This window comes from Nerophis ophidion, linkage group LG13, assembly GCF_033978795.1.
Source record: "Nerophis ophidion isolate RoL-2023_Sa linkage group LG13, RoL_Noph_v1.0, whole genome shotgun sequence".
Classification (NCBI taxonomy): Eukaryota; Metazoa; Chordata; class Actinopteri; order Syngnathiformes; family Syngnathidae; genus Nerophis; species Nerophis ophidion.
Genome location: NC_084623.1, coordinates 60206065 through 60220274, shown reverse-complemented (window position 1 = coordinate 60220274; position 14210 = coordinate 60206065). Strand labels below are relative to the sequence as shown.

Sequence of the window (14210 nt, the reverse complement as noted above, 5' to 3'; positions counted from 1 at the left end):
ACTTCATAACATAATTCTCCCAGTCTTACTAGACGGGAGACTCACCTTGGCCTCGGTCTCCCCGCGGTGCAAGGTGTACAGGTGGTGCACGGCACTCTGGGAGGAGGTCCAGGGGTGGGTGAGGACCTGGAAGACGTGGAAGTCGTGACCCAGGATGTCCGCGGTCACCAGCAGCATTCCTGGACACAACATGGAGGCACAGGTGAGCATGCAGAAGGTCTCAAGGTATTTGTTTCTGGATCCTTTGGAAAATATTCAGCTTTGAAAAATCAAATAAAATAACCTCAGAGATGATTTAAGGCTTTTAAAAGCATGGTTACATTGCGTTGCTATGGCAACCACTGTTGCACATGCCATACATGCATGGCAGCAACTTCTGATACATATCGACACACTTGTGTTATTTCGTAGACTAACAGATACTACATTGCTTCATTTGGAAACAATTCAGGTATGTAAATAAACATTTCCGTGTCAATAACTCATTTGACAACATATACATCTGCGACTTATAGTCCGGTGCGGCTAATCAAGGGAAATTATTGTTTTTTTTCAAAAATTTAGTGGGTGTTGCTTATATCGTATAGTCCGGAAAATATCATTCATGTTTTTGTCAGTAAGAAAGCGTCAAGTGTTTTCAGTACGTGTCCCTGGGCCGTGCACTTTTTAGTCTGGAAAATATGGTAATCTTCCACCAAATGGGGGTGAAAAACATGTTATTTTGTAGACTAAAAGATACTACATTGCTTCATTTGGAAACGATAAAATAACTCATTCACAACATACATATCTGCAGCTAATATATGGGAAATATTGTTTTTCTTCTCAAATTGATTGGGTGTGGCTTAGATACCGGTACACTCTCTAGTACAGAAACACATCATTTATGTTTCTATCATTTTTCCCACAGTAAAAAAGTGTAAAAATGGCTTCGAACGCTAGGAGTTTTCAGTGAGTGTCCCTGGGCTGTGCGATTTTTAGTCTGGAAAATATGGTAGTCTTCCACCAAATGGGGGTCAAAAACATGTTATTTTGTAGACTAAGAGGTACTACATTGCTTCATTTGGAAACAACTAAGGCATGTAAATAAACATTTCTGTGTCAATAACTGATTTGACAACATATACATCTGCGACTTATAGTCCGGTGCGGCTAATCAAGGGAAATTATTGTTTTCCTTCAAAAATGTTGTGGGTGTTGCTTATATCGTATAGTCTGGAAAATATCATTCATGTTTTTGTCAGTAAGAAAGCGTCAAGTGTTTTCAGTACGTGTCCCTGGGCCGTGCGCTTTTTAGTCTGGAAAATATGGTAATCTTCCACCAAATGGGGGTGAAAAACATGTTATTTTATAGACTAAAAGATACTACATTGCTTCATTTGGAAACAATAAAATAACTCAATTCACAACATACGTATCTGCAGCTAATATATGGGAAATATTGTTTTTCTTCTCAAATTTAGTGGGTGTGGCTTAAATACCGGTACACTCTCTAGTACAGAAACACATCATTTATGTTTCTATCATTTTTCCCAGAGTAAAAAAGTGTGAAAATGGCTTGGAACGCTAGGAGTTTTCAGTGAGTGTCCCTGGGCTGTGCGATTTTTAGTCTGGAAAATATGGTAGTCTTCCACCAAATGGGGGTCAAAAACATGTTATTTTGTAGACTAAGAGGTACTACATTGCTTCATTTGGAAACAATTAAGGCATGTAAATAAACATTTCTGTGCAAATAACTCATTTCACAACATATGCATCTGCGGCTAATATATGGGAAATATTGTTTTTTTTTCAAAAATTTAGTGGGTGTGGCTTAAACATTGGTACATTCTCTAGTACAGAAACACATCATTTATGTTTCTATCATTTTTCCCACAATAAAAAAGTGTGAAAATGGCTTGGAACGCTAGGAGTTTTCAGTGAGTGTCCCTGGGCTGTGCGATTTTTAGTCTGGAAAATATGGTAGTCTTCCACCAAATGGGGGTCAAAAACATGTTATTTTGTAGACTAAGAGGTACTACATTGCTTCATTTGGAAACAATTAAGGCATGTAAATAAACATTTCTGTGTAAATAACTCATTTCACAACATATGCATCTGCGGCTAATATATGGGAAATATTGTTTTTCTTCTAAAATGTAGTGGGTGTGGCTTAAACATTGGTACATTCTCTAGTACAGAAACACATCATTTATGTTTCTATCATTTTTCCCCAGAGTACAAAAGTGTGAAACTGGCTGGGCCCGCTGAGAGTTTTCAGTACGTGTCCCCGGGCCGTGCGGACACCTTTGTTGTAGAGCACCGCAGCAAGCGGCGAGTCGGCGGCCGCAAGGAGCTCCGCCCCCAAGGAGGTGCCAAGCCACAAGAAGCTGTAGCAGCAGTTGGGAAGACGTGGAAAGAAGGGACTAATTATAGAGCGTGCAAACGGAAGCGTGGGGTGATTAGGAGTTGAGGCGCTGTGGCGTGTTTATCTGGGAGCTTCCTCCACGCTCTCTCTCGCCCTTCCTGCCTTCTGATTGGCCGGAGAGCGGTTGGCGCGGCGACAGATGCAGGCTTCACATCTGCTAATGTCAGAGTGCGGCCTCCAAAAAGGGTTGCGAGGTCTGAGGCGTCAGTGGGGAGGACAAATGAGAAAGCAGCAGCAAGTTGGCGGCAGAAGAGAGAAGGTTTGGGCTGACTCGGGCAGCCTTTGACACGTCCTATTTATACCAGCAGCCGTCTTATTTACACGCAACCTCTAATTTGACAGCAGAAATGTGATATCATCAAATCCACAAATATCACAGACAACTTCTGGGATGTATCGCTGGAGGAGTCCAGCTTGTTGACCGTGACCGTGGTCTGCACCCCACAACTTCTTCCACGACTACTGGCAGCTCTACTGATGCTACGTTGTTAGCACGGCACTGTTGTTCTTCTCTCAGGACATACTGTATGTTGTTGACCAGGCAGAACTCAAAGGTGAGGCGCATCAAAAAGTTTGTAAAAACAAAAACAAAACTGAATGTTGCGGCCACAACAGCACCAACCTAGGCCACCGTGTTGTTAGCATTCTTGTTGTTAGCATTCTTTAGCCTTCACCATTGGTGAATAACTTCATTAATCACTGACATATAATAATAAATAAAGGACAAACACTGCACTGAGAAACATAAACAAGACTTAATTCAACACTCTGAGGCCAAATATATATATATATATATATAGAGAGAGAGAGAGAGAGAGAGAGAGAGAGAGAGAGAGAGAGAGAGAGAGAGAGAATATGCTTAAAATGAATATACGTACACATTCTTGTGTGTATGCGCACACACACACACACACACACACATAAATACATGTACACATATATATATACATATACACATTTACATAGATATACACGTATTTATACATATATACCTACTTATATATATATATATATATATATATATATATATATATATATACGCACACACAGACACACACACATACATACATAGGCTTTCTACCGTTTGTCCCATACATACATACCTATATATATATATATATATATATACATACCTATATATATATATATATATATATATATATATATATATATATATATATATATATATATATATATATATATATATATATATATATATATATATATATATATATATATATATATATTAGCACAGAGACCAGCCTCAAAACTTCTGGAACAAAGTCATTTGGAGTGATGCCACCAAAATTATATATATATATATATATATATATATATATATATATATATATATATATATATATATATATATATATATATATATATATATATATATATACACATACATACACACACATACATACATACACATATATATACACACATATATATGCACGTCTATATATATACTGTATATATATACACATACTGTATATACATACATAGATATATATACATATATAAACATACACATTGATATATATATATATATACATAAACATACACATAGATATATGTATATACATACATATATACACATTTATATACACATATATATATACACACAGACACACACACATATATATATATATATATATATATATATATATATATATATATAGTTTACACTCCTCATTACTAAACACTGCCCCTTTCATACAATGTGTTTTCTTTGCCTTTCTTTTTTGCCACTTTTCCTGCCTTTATTTTATTTTAATTTTATTTTTTTGCCTTTTTCTTTGAGAATCAGGTTTTTACTATTTTTTTTGTTAATTTTTTTTCTGTGTTTAATGTTGTGTTATTGTCTCTTTTATATACGTCTATTATTACTGCTATTATTCTCCAAGATAAAACACGGTTGAGAGCACGGAAACATGCTCGCTAGTTAGTGAATATAAAGCTACTTTACATTCGGTATAAAACAATAGCATTCTATTGTCAGTGTGGGTGAAGTCCTTGGAAGCACAACAGTTGCAGAGGACGGAGGCGACTGTGAGTGCAGGACAAGACTTGAACATGTGTTGTGGTGTTGGCAGCCTAGCTGCTCATCAAGTCAGACGACATGTGAGAAAACAAACGTCTTGTCCTCTAATTAGACTCTGAAATAGATGCAGCTGGCACTCCAACACCAACGTCTTACATCACGCTAACTCGGACTCATGTCCTTCATGCTTTATCGCTGCTGGGACAACCTACACTTTCTACATCTTCCTGCTGCTACAGCAGGACACACCCACTATATATATATGTATATATGTATATATATATATATATATATATATATATATATATATATATATATATATATATATATATATATATATATATATATATATATATATATATATATATACATATATATATACATATATATATATATATATATATATATATATATATATATATATATATATATATATACACACATATATACATATATACACACATATATATATACACACATAATATATATATACACATATATATGTATATATATACACACATATATATATATATATATGTGTATATATATATATATATATATATATATATATATATATACACACATATATACATGTATATATATATATATATGCATACACATATATATATATATTCATATATATGTATATAAATATATATATATATATATATTTATATATGTGTATATATATATATATATATATATATATATATATATATATATATATATATGTATATATATATATATATATATATATACGTTAGGTCAGGAAAAAACACAGAAGCTATATCATCCCTACAAGCCTGTTTTGCAGGGGATATTAGTATAAGTGTTCTGCATCTTGTGCTGAATGAAAGTAAACCAAGCGTAAACTAACCAAAGTAAAAGTAAAAGTATGTTGTTGTTGCAGACGAGTCATCTTATACTTCCTGGACCCAACATGACCGCTGGATGAAAGTACCACACCATGGTTACATAGTACCAGTACTCTGCTGGTACTTTGGGTCTCAATGTACACAACTGTGACCCAGATGCTATTTTATTGTTATTATTATTATTAAACGTCACCGGTGTGAAAAATAAAACACAATTGAAGTAAAGTTGTGTGTTTGTAGAAATGTGCTTGCTGTTGTTTACAGTTTGTCTTACCGCTGGGACTGAACTGCATGCAGGATATTGGCTTGTCGTGAGCCGGGAAGTGAGCCACCACTCCTCCTCCGTCAGAGTCCTCACTCACCAGCACCTGCCGCAACACACACGACACACACAACACACACAACACACACGACACACACGACACACACGACACACACGACACACACAACACACACGACACACACAACACACACAAACGGGAGTTTGATGAAGGCCAGAGTGGACAAAAAGTCATTTCATACACCAGTTTGTTTCTTCTGTGGGGACACAATATTTTGTATGCCTTAATTGTGTTGCAATCTTTCTCTTTTAGGCCAGTATCCTAAAAGAAAAGAATAAACACAAAAGCAGAAAATACGCGTGGAAATTTTGATGGGCCTGCTATCTGAGCCCTGGACCTAGGGCCGGCCGGGGGGGTCTCCGTACTTTGAGGATGTGTTTGAATCCCAGAGTTTTAGGTGTAACTGTACACAGTTAGCCTAAAATGTTAGCATGCTTACATTCAAATCAATCAATCAATCAATCGTTTATTTATATAGCCCTAAATCACAAATGTCTCAAAGGGCTGCACAAACCACTACAACTACGACATCCTCGGAAGAACCCACATAAGGGCAAGGAAAACTCACACCCAGTGGGACGCCGGTGACAATGATGACTATGAGAACCTTGGAGAGGACCTCAGATGTGGGCAACCCCCCCCCCCACCCCCTAACATTTAGCATTTGTACTAACGATGGCATGCTAACAGTTAGCATGTCTCACATTTCAAGTAACACAGCTGTGGGGAAATTGAGAATCAGGTGTAAAATTAAATGAAAAACTTAGCACACTAAAGGTAGCTTGCTAGCATGCTATTGTTGACGTGCTAACAGTTAACAAGTGTCACTTACCAAGTTATGACTCTGTGTTAAACGGTTGCAAAACTGGCTCCAATAATTAGCATGCTAATTCTAACATGCTGGCAAGTTAACGTTAGCATGCTATCAGTTAGCATGCTAACAGTTAGCATGCTATCAGTTACCAAATTAAATGACCGTAAGGTTTATGGCTGTCTAATTAGAAAAAAAAAGTCACAAATCAAGTTCTATGACTCTGGGCTAAAGGGTTGCAAAATTAGCTCCAAAAGTTAGCACTTTAATGTTAGCATTGTTTGCGACAGAATAACATAGAAGTACTATAATGAAGTTTGAAATAAAAATAATAGTAATAATAATAATAATGACAATAATAATAATAAAAATAATATCAACATTAATAAAAACAACAATAATAATATTTATATAATAAAAACAATGATGATAATATTCATAATATTTAAAATGATAACAATAATAATAATAATAATACTAACAATAATAATAATAATAAGGATAATGATAATAACATTAATAAAAACAAAAATAATATGTATAATAATAATAATAATACTAGCAATAACAATAATAATAATACTAGCAATAACAATAATAATAACAATATCAAAATAACAAAAAAAAGCAATAATAATAATAACAGTAATAATATTAACAATAATAATACTACTAATAATAAAAATAATAATAACAGTAATAACATCCATCCATCATCTTCCGCTTATCCGAGGTCGGGTCGCGGGGGCAGCAGCCTAAGCAGGGAAGCCCAGACTTCCCTCTCCCCAGCCACTTGGTCTAGCTCTTCCCGGGGGATCCCGAGGCGTTCCCAGGCCAGCTGGGAGACATAGTCTTCCCAACGTGTCCTGGGTCTTCCCCTCGGCCTCCTACCGGTTGGACGTGCCCTAAACACCTCCCTAGGGAGGCGTTCGGGTGGCATCCTGACCAGATGCCCGAACCACCTCATCTGGCTCCTCTCCATGTGGAGGAGCAGCGGCTTTACTTTGAGTTCCTCCCGGATGGCAGAGCTTCTCACCCTATCTCTAAGGGAGAGGAAACTCATTTGGGCCGCTTGTACCCGTGATCTTGTCCTTTCGGTCATGACCCAAAGCTCATGACCATAGGTGAGGATGGTGAGGATGTTATTACAGTAATAACAATACAACAATAATATAATAATAAGAATAAACGGACCTGCCCTTCGCCAACACTGTGTGTGTCAATGATGGTGACCACCCCCGAGGTGTGGAGACTACGACGACTCCCAGTGTGAGGAGAACCTTCTTCATCAGACGTACTTGTTGGCACGGTACCTGCCAGCTGGGTCACCACCTTGCCAACCATGGTCAGGCCGCTCTTCAGGGTCTAACCGGTGGAAACACACAAGGAGTCCTCGTTAACAGCAATAAGTGCACGAGGAACCTTTGGAGGCTGTCAACATGTTCTCTGCACTTGTGTCCTGCTTTCTACTTCCTGTTGACTTTGCAGAACTTTTACTTTGTTAAACCCTTTATCTTTGCTACCATGAATTGATGAAGGTGGACCCCGACTTAAACCAGTTGAAAAACTTATTGGGGTGTTACTATTTAGTGGTCAATTGTACGGAATATGTACTGTACTGTGCAATCTACTAATAAAAGTTTCAATCAATCAATCAATCAATCAATCAAGTCTATTTCACTTCAGATGTTGCTGCTGGCCGGATCCTTCAAATCATCATATTGTGGATATTATACAAAAAAACAACCTCCAATAGCCATAAAAACAATTCTAAAAGACATCCATTACAATGCATGATGGGAAAAATGCTAAACACTCCCCACACTAATTGTATGAAAGCAGTGAAGTTGTCACCTTGTGTAAATGCTAAATAAAAAGAATACAACACATTATTTTCAACTTATATTCAATTGAATAGACTGCAAAGACAAGATATTTCATCTTCACACTGAGATACTTTGCTATTTTATTTTTGCAAATAAGTTAGCCATGCCTTGGCCACTAATACACCCCCATACATACATACATATATATATATATATATATATATATATATATATATATATATATATATATATACACAACACTTTCACCCTACAACAATCACTAACACACCCCCATACATACATACATATATATATATATATATATATACATATATATATATATATATATATATATATATATATATATATATATATACATACACACATATATATATACATATACATATATACATACATATATATATGTACACATATACATATATATATATACACACACATATATATACATACATACATACATACATACATACATACATACATACATATATACATATATATATATATACATATATATGTATTTGTTTCCAATGAAATAAGTAAATATGATTTTATTGTACTTCATGCTCTCGCTGAGTTCCCTTGGTGTTGTTTCCAAATGTGATGACATCACCTGTGTGTGTGTGTGTGTGTATATATATATATATAAATGATAAATGGGTTGTACTTGTATAGCGCTTTTCTACCTTCAAGGTACTCAAAGCACTTTGACACTACTTCCACATTCACACACACATTCACACACTGATGGAGGGAGCTGCCATGCAAGGCGCCAACCAGCACCCATCAGGAGCAAGGGTGAAGTGTCTTGCTCAGGACACAACGGACGTGACGAGGTTGGTACTAGGTAGGGATTGAACCAGGGACCCTCGGGTTGCGCACGGCCACTCTCCCACTGCGCCACGCCGTCCCCAATATATATATATACATATATATATATATATATATATATATGCACATATTTACATATACACACACACATACATATATATATATATATATATATATATATATATATATATACATATATATATATATATATATATATATATATATACACACATATACATACATACATATATACATACATATATAAGAAGATCAACTATAATGTTTTGTGTATATATGTCTGTGTTTTTCCAATGAAAGAAGTAAAAAAGATCTTATTTTACGTCATGCTTTCGCTAGGTTTTCCTGTAAAGATACATTTATAAGAAGATCACCATATGTGTATATAAATAGATATGTGTGTATTTACAGTATATGTATATATGTACGTATATATGTGTATGTATATATGTATACATGTATATGTACGTTTATATGTGTGTTTATATGTGTGTTTCTATGTGTGTGTGTGTCTGTGTCTGCAGTGAAAGAAGTCCATTTGATCTTAATTTACTTGCTGCTCCGGCTGAGTATTTGTCCAGGCAACAAATAAAAGGCAGCGGGGGTCCTGGGGGTGCGTTTAAGGACCAGCCACGGTGTCTGGCTCAAACACACCTCTGTGACTCGATTAAGGGAAATGGATAGTGCTCCTTAAGTGGCTCTATCTTGTCTTTGCCTAATGGAGTCCAAGGTGTGCGAGCGACTGTGTGTACGCCAGCGCCAAAGGGGCCCCGGAGAGCGTAATCAGACATTCAGACGAGGCGGCCCCGTCAATACTGTGTGGCGCCCAGCGGCTGTTAGGTCTGGGGATGTCTAAGTGTCTTCTTGTGCACGCCCGCTCTGCACTGTGTCACACGTGAATTATTCAGCACGCTAATGTCTTTCCTAATCACTGTCAGACACTTGTGGACCTTGGACTAGTCCAAACACTCTATTGATCAGGACAAACAAACTGCTGACTAGGAACACTAGCAGGTCCCTGACTAAGTGACAACATGTTCCGCTCCGTCACCACATCTCCCATTTCCTGTCCCGCGCTCTTATTTTGGTTTACCTTCGCCACTTCCCTTGTCTGAGTCCTGTCCCTGGCTTTTCATGCCAGACCTGTTCCTTTGCTTTCTTGGCGTCCAAGAAAGTACTTAAACCTGCACTTCCCTGTGGCACTAGCTTTTATTTAAATGGGTTGTACTTGTATAGCGCTTTTCTACCTTCAAGGTACTCAAAGCGCTTTGACACTACTTCCACATTCACACACACATTCACACACTGATGGAGGGAGCTGCCATGCAAGGCGCCAACCAGCACCCATCAGGAGCAAGGGTGAGGTGTCTTGCTCAGGACACAACGGATGTGACGAGGTTGGTACTAGGTGGGATTTGAACCAGGGACCCTCGGGTTGCGCACGGCCACTCTCCCACTGCGCCACGCCGTCTCATCATTTCTTTGTATTCCCTTCATCAACATGCATACCGTATTTCCTTGAATTGCCGCCGGTGCGCTAATTCATTTAAAACCTCTTCTCACTCCTGCGCTTACCAAAGGCATGCGGTAAAAGTAAACATGCGCTAATTGTTTTAAAAGCTCTTCTCACTCCGGCACTTACCAAAAGGTATGCAGTAAAATTTTGAGTGTGATGTAAGCTTGGACCTTAAATCCTAGTGAATAGCTCTTAATCTTCTTCCCTTTATGAGATTTCAAATTGCCGGTATAGAAATCAGCCTCCTCCATTTTGAAAATGACGTCACCAGTTTGACCAGGCGGTAACACGAAGCATGCACTAATTATTTTGGGCAGTGAGTCTGACCCGGCAGTAATTGAAGGCAGGCACATACTAAATATGTCCGGCGGCAAGTCAAGGACATACAGAATATATACAAGTCACACTTTCAATGTTTGTTGTTTCTTAAACATTTCCATGATGAGAAAGGAGCAGATGGAAGAATACTATTCTTCTATTGATCCGCCCCCTTTTCAACACATGAATTGAGATGACGTCATCACTGTTCCCTCCAACAACTCCAATAACACTTTCTCATTTTCCTTCAAGTATTTTCACAACGACACGTCCACTGAAAATCAAAAATCATTTCGATATAATTCCAGTTGTCTCTTTTTCCAACTCTTTTTAAGTTCAAATATATTCTTGCAACTTTTGAAGTTGTCCTTTACACCAGGGGTTGGGAACCTTTTTGGCTGAGAGAGCCAAGAATCCAAATATTTTAAAATGTATTTCCGTAAGAGCCATATAGTTATTTTTTTTAACACTGAACACAACAAAACGTGTGCATTTTTAAGTAAGACCAACATTTCTAGAGTATAATAGGTCTCTTTTTCTTTGTCATAACATTGTTATTCTGAAGCTAACTGTGGAGGGGGCGTGGCCTGCGGGGCTGCAGCGAAGCAGGAAGTTGCCAGGACCGGCCTCGAAATCAGCGACAGGTGCGTCGATGGCCCACCTGGGCCTTGTTATCTAATCACCTGTCGCTCTGTTATAAGCAGCAGCCAGGAGGAGAGACGGGGTTGGGGCTGGAGCCAGAGCGCGAGCGAGAACGGAAGAGAAAAAGACAATTGCTGGAAAGCAACTAAGAGACTTATTGAAAGAAAAACCTGAAACAGGCTCTCATGTCGGTGCTTGGTGGTCTGAAGAACCCCCAGGAGGGCAAGACCCACACTAACCGATAATAAACAAGTAACTTCTTAGCATTAACGCAACTTCTTGAACAGGTGCGGTACAAAAAAACGGATGGATGGATTAAAAATGCACAAGAATGTTTTATATTTTGAGCATTATTTTTAAGACTGTGATTACAAGTGGAATTATTCATGACTTATCGTGTTAAGCAACGTCAGCTCAGATTTATCTGAGAGCCAGATGCAGTCATCAAAAGAGCCACATCTGGCTCGCGAGCCATAGGTTCCCTACACCTGGACTAGAGAACTGCATGCTTCCACAGCAGCAACAGACAAGCACGTTTCTTTCAAATGTGTCGGCACTCTTGGATGCTTCAAGTCACTTCTGTGCTTCTCACAAATCACTTTTGGAAGACTTTATTTCTAGCGTTGAACATCACTAATAAACCATGCAATTCTACAACGTCTTTTACTTGGAACAATCCTGCTCTAATGAAGAGTGCATTCGGGTATCCTACTTTAAAAATAATACCAATTACTCTTATGTTGCAAAAATGGCCTTGAAGCAAAAGTGTATTTTGAATGGTGAGGCCGGGAATGCGAGGGAGACGGAGTTGTTATGTACTCACAGATTCACACTGCTCCCTATTATCATCAGCTCAATGTTAATTGTTCAATATGAACACATGAACACACACAAAAGTAGCAAGAAGTGGGTGAAAGGTGAAAGGTACTGATCAATAATCACCTACCTTGGCAGCATTGATCACTGTTGCTGTGTAGGATTGGGAATTATCATCACATGCTCCTCCTCGAGACTGGTGACACCGGATCAACTGTAAACACACAGTGGCTTATTAGTAGTAGTCAGGAGTTGGGAAATGGTGTTAGATGTAAATATAAACAGAATACAATGATTTGCAAATCCTTTTCAAGCCATATTCAGTTGAATATGCTACAAAGACAACATATTTCATCTTCAAACTCATAAACTTTTTTTGCAAATAATCATTAACTTTAGAATTTGATGCCAGCAACAGGTGACAAAGAAGTTGGGAAAGGTGGCAATAAATACTGATAAAGTTGAGGAATGCTCATCAAACACTTATTTGGAACATCCCACAGGTGTGCAGGCTAATTGGGAACAGGTGGGTGCCATGATTGGCTATAAAAACAGCTTCCCAGTCTTTCACAAGAAAGGATGGGGCGAGGTACACCCCTTTGTCTACAACTGTGTGAGCAAATAGTCAAACAGTTTAAGAACAACCTTTCTCAAAGTGACATTGCAAGAAATTTAGGGATTTCAACATCTACGCTCCATAATATCATCAAAAGGTTCAGAGAATCTGGAGAAATCACTCCACGTAAGCGGCATGGCCGGAAACCAACATTGAATGAGCGTGACCTTCCATCCCTCAGACGGCACTGTATCAAAAAAACAACATCAATTTCCAAAGGATATCACCACATGGGCTCAGGAACACATCAGAAAACCACTGTCACTAAATACAGTTTGTCTCTACATCTGTAACTGCAAGTTAAAGCTCTACTATGCAAAGCGAAAGCCATTTATCAACAACATCCAGAACGCTGCCGGCTTCTCTGGGCAGCGTTGCAAAGTGGAAAAGTGTTCTGTGGTCTGACGAGTCCACATTTCAAATTGTTTTTGGAAACACTCGACATCGTGTCATCCGGACCAAAGGGGAAGCGAACCGTCCAGACTGTTATCCACGCAAAGTGTAAAAGCCAGCATGTGTGATGGTATGGGGGTGTATTAGTGCCCAAGGCATGGGTAACTTACACATGTGTGATGGTATGGGGGTGTATTAGTGAACAAGACATGGGTAACTTACACATGTGTGATGGTATGGGGGTGTATTAGTGCCCAAGGCATGGGTAACTTACACATCTGTGAAGGCACCATTAATGCTGAAAGGTACATACAGCTTTTGGAACAACATATGCTGCCATCTAAGCGCCGTCTTTTTCATGGACGCCCCTGCTTATTTCAGCAAAACAACGCCAAGCCACATTCAGCACGTGTTACAACAGCGTGGCTTCGTAGTAAAAGAGTGCGGGTACTTTCCTGGCCTGCCTGCAGTCTTTAAGATGAAAAGTGCAGCTGCCATTATGAGGGGATTGCATGATATGTTGTCAATATTCAGTGTTTTATCCTTCATAGTTAATATTGTAAATCCCACATTCTTTATTTTCATGTACATTCTGGGTGTTTCATTCAGTAAAAATAGGGAAAATACCATTGTTTTTTTGAAGCAGTCGGTCATAATGTTTTTAGGGTTCAATCAGACATTATTGTGAGGTTTTGTGTTAGTGTTCCTAAAAATAGATATACATTTATTTTTCTCAAT

General features: G+C 38.0%; 1 protein-coding gene and 1 long non-coding RNA gene across 4 annotated transcripts in view; one reads left to right on the top strand and one right to left on the bottom strand.

Annotated features, from left to right (window-relative positions):
* bcas3 (BCAS3 microtubule associated cell migration factor) overlaps window positions 1-14210 on the bottom strand; it is a 262841-nt gene that overhangs the window by 192676 nt on the left and 55955 nt on the right. Inside the window, exons 11-14 of the mRNA XM_061919330.1 lie at window positions 12594-12677; window positions 7673-7843; window positions 5601-5694; window positions 46-179 (exon numbers count right to left, since the gene is read on the bottom strand). Coding sequence (XP_061775314.1) covers window positions 46-179; window positions 5601-5694; window positions 7673-7843; window positions 12594-12677 — 483 coding nt within the window. The remainder of the gene's footprint in view (window positions 1-45; window positions 180-5600; window positions 5695-7672; window positions 7844-12593; window positions 12678-14210) is intronic.
* Window positions 2380-5551, top strand: LOC133564828 (uncharacterized). Of its 3 annotated transcripts, none has more exons than XR_009809352.1 (3): window positions 2391-2666; window positions 2750-2961; window positions 5362-5551. It is a non-coding gene; the product is annotated as an uncharacterized LOC133564828 (long non-coding RNA). The 3 variants fall into 3 exon arrangements; XR_009809353.1 differs by having other exon boundaries at window positions 2392-2666; window positions 2753-2961; XR_009809351.1 differs by having other exon boundaries at window positions 2380-2961.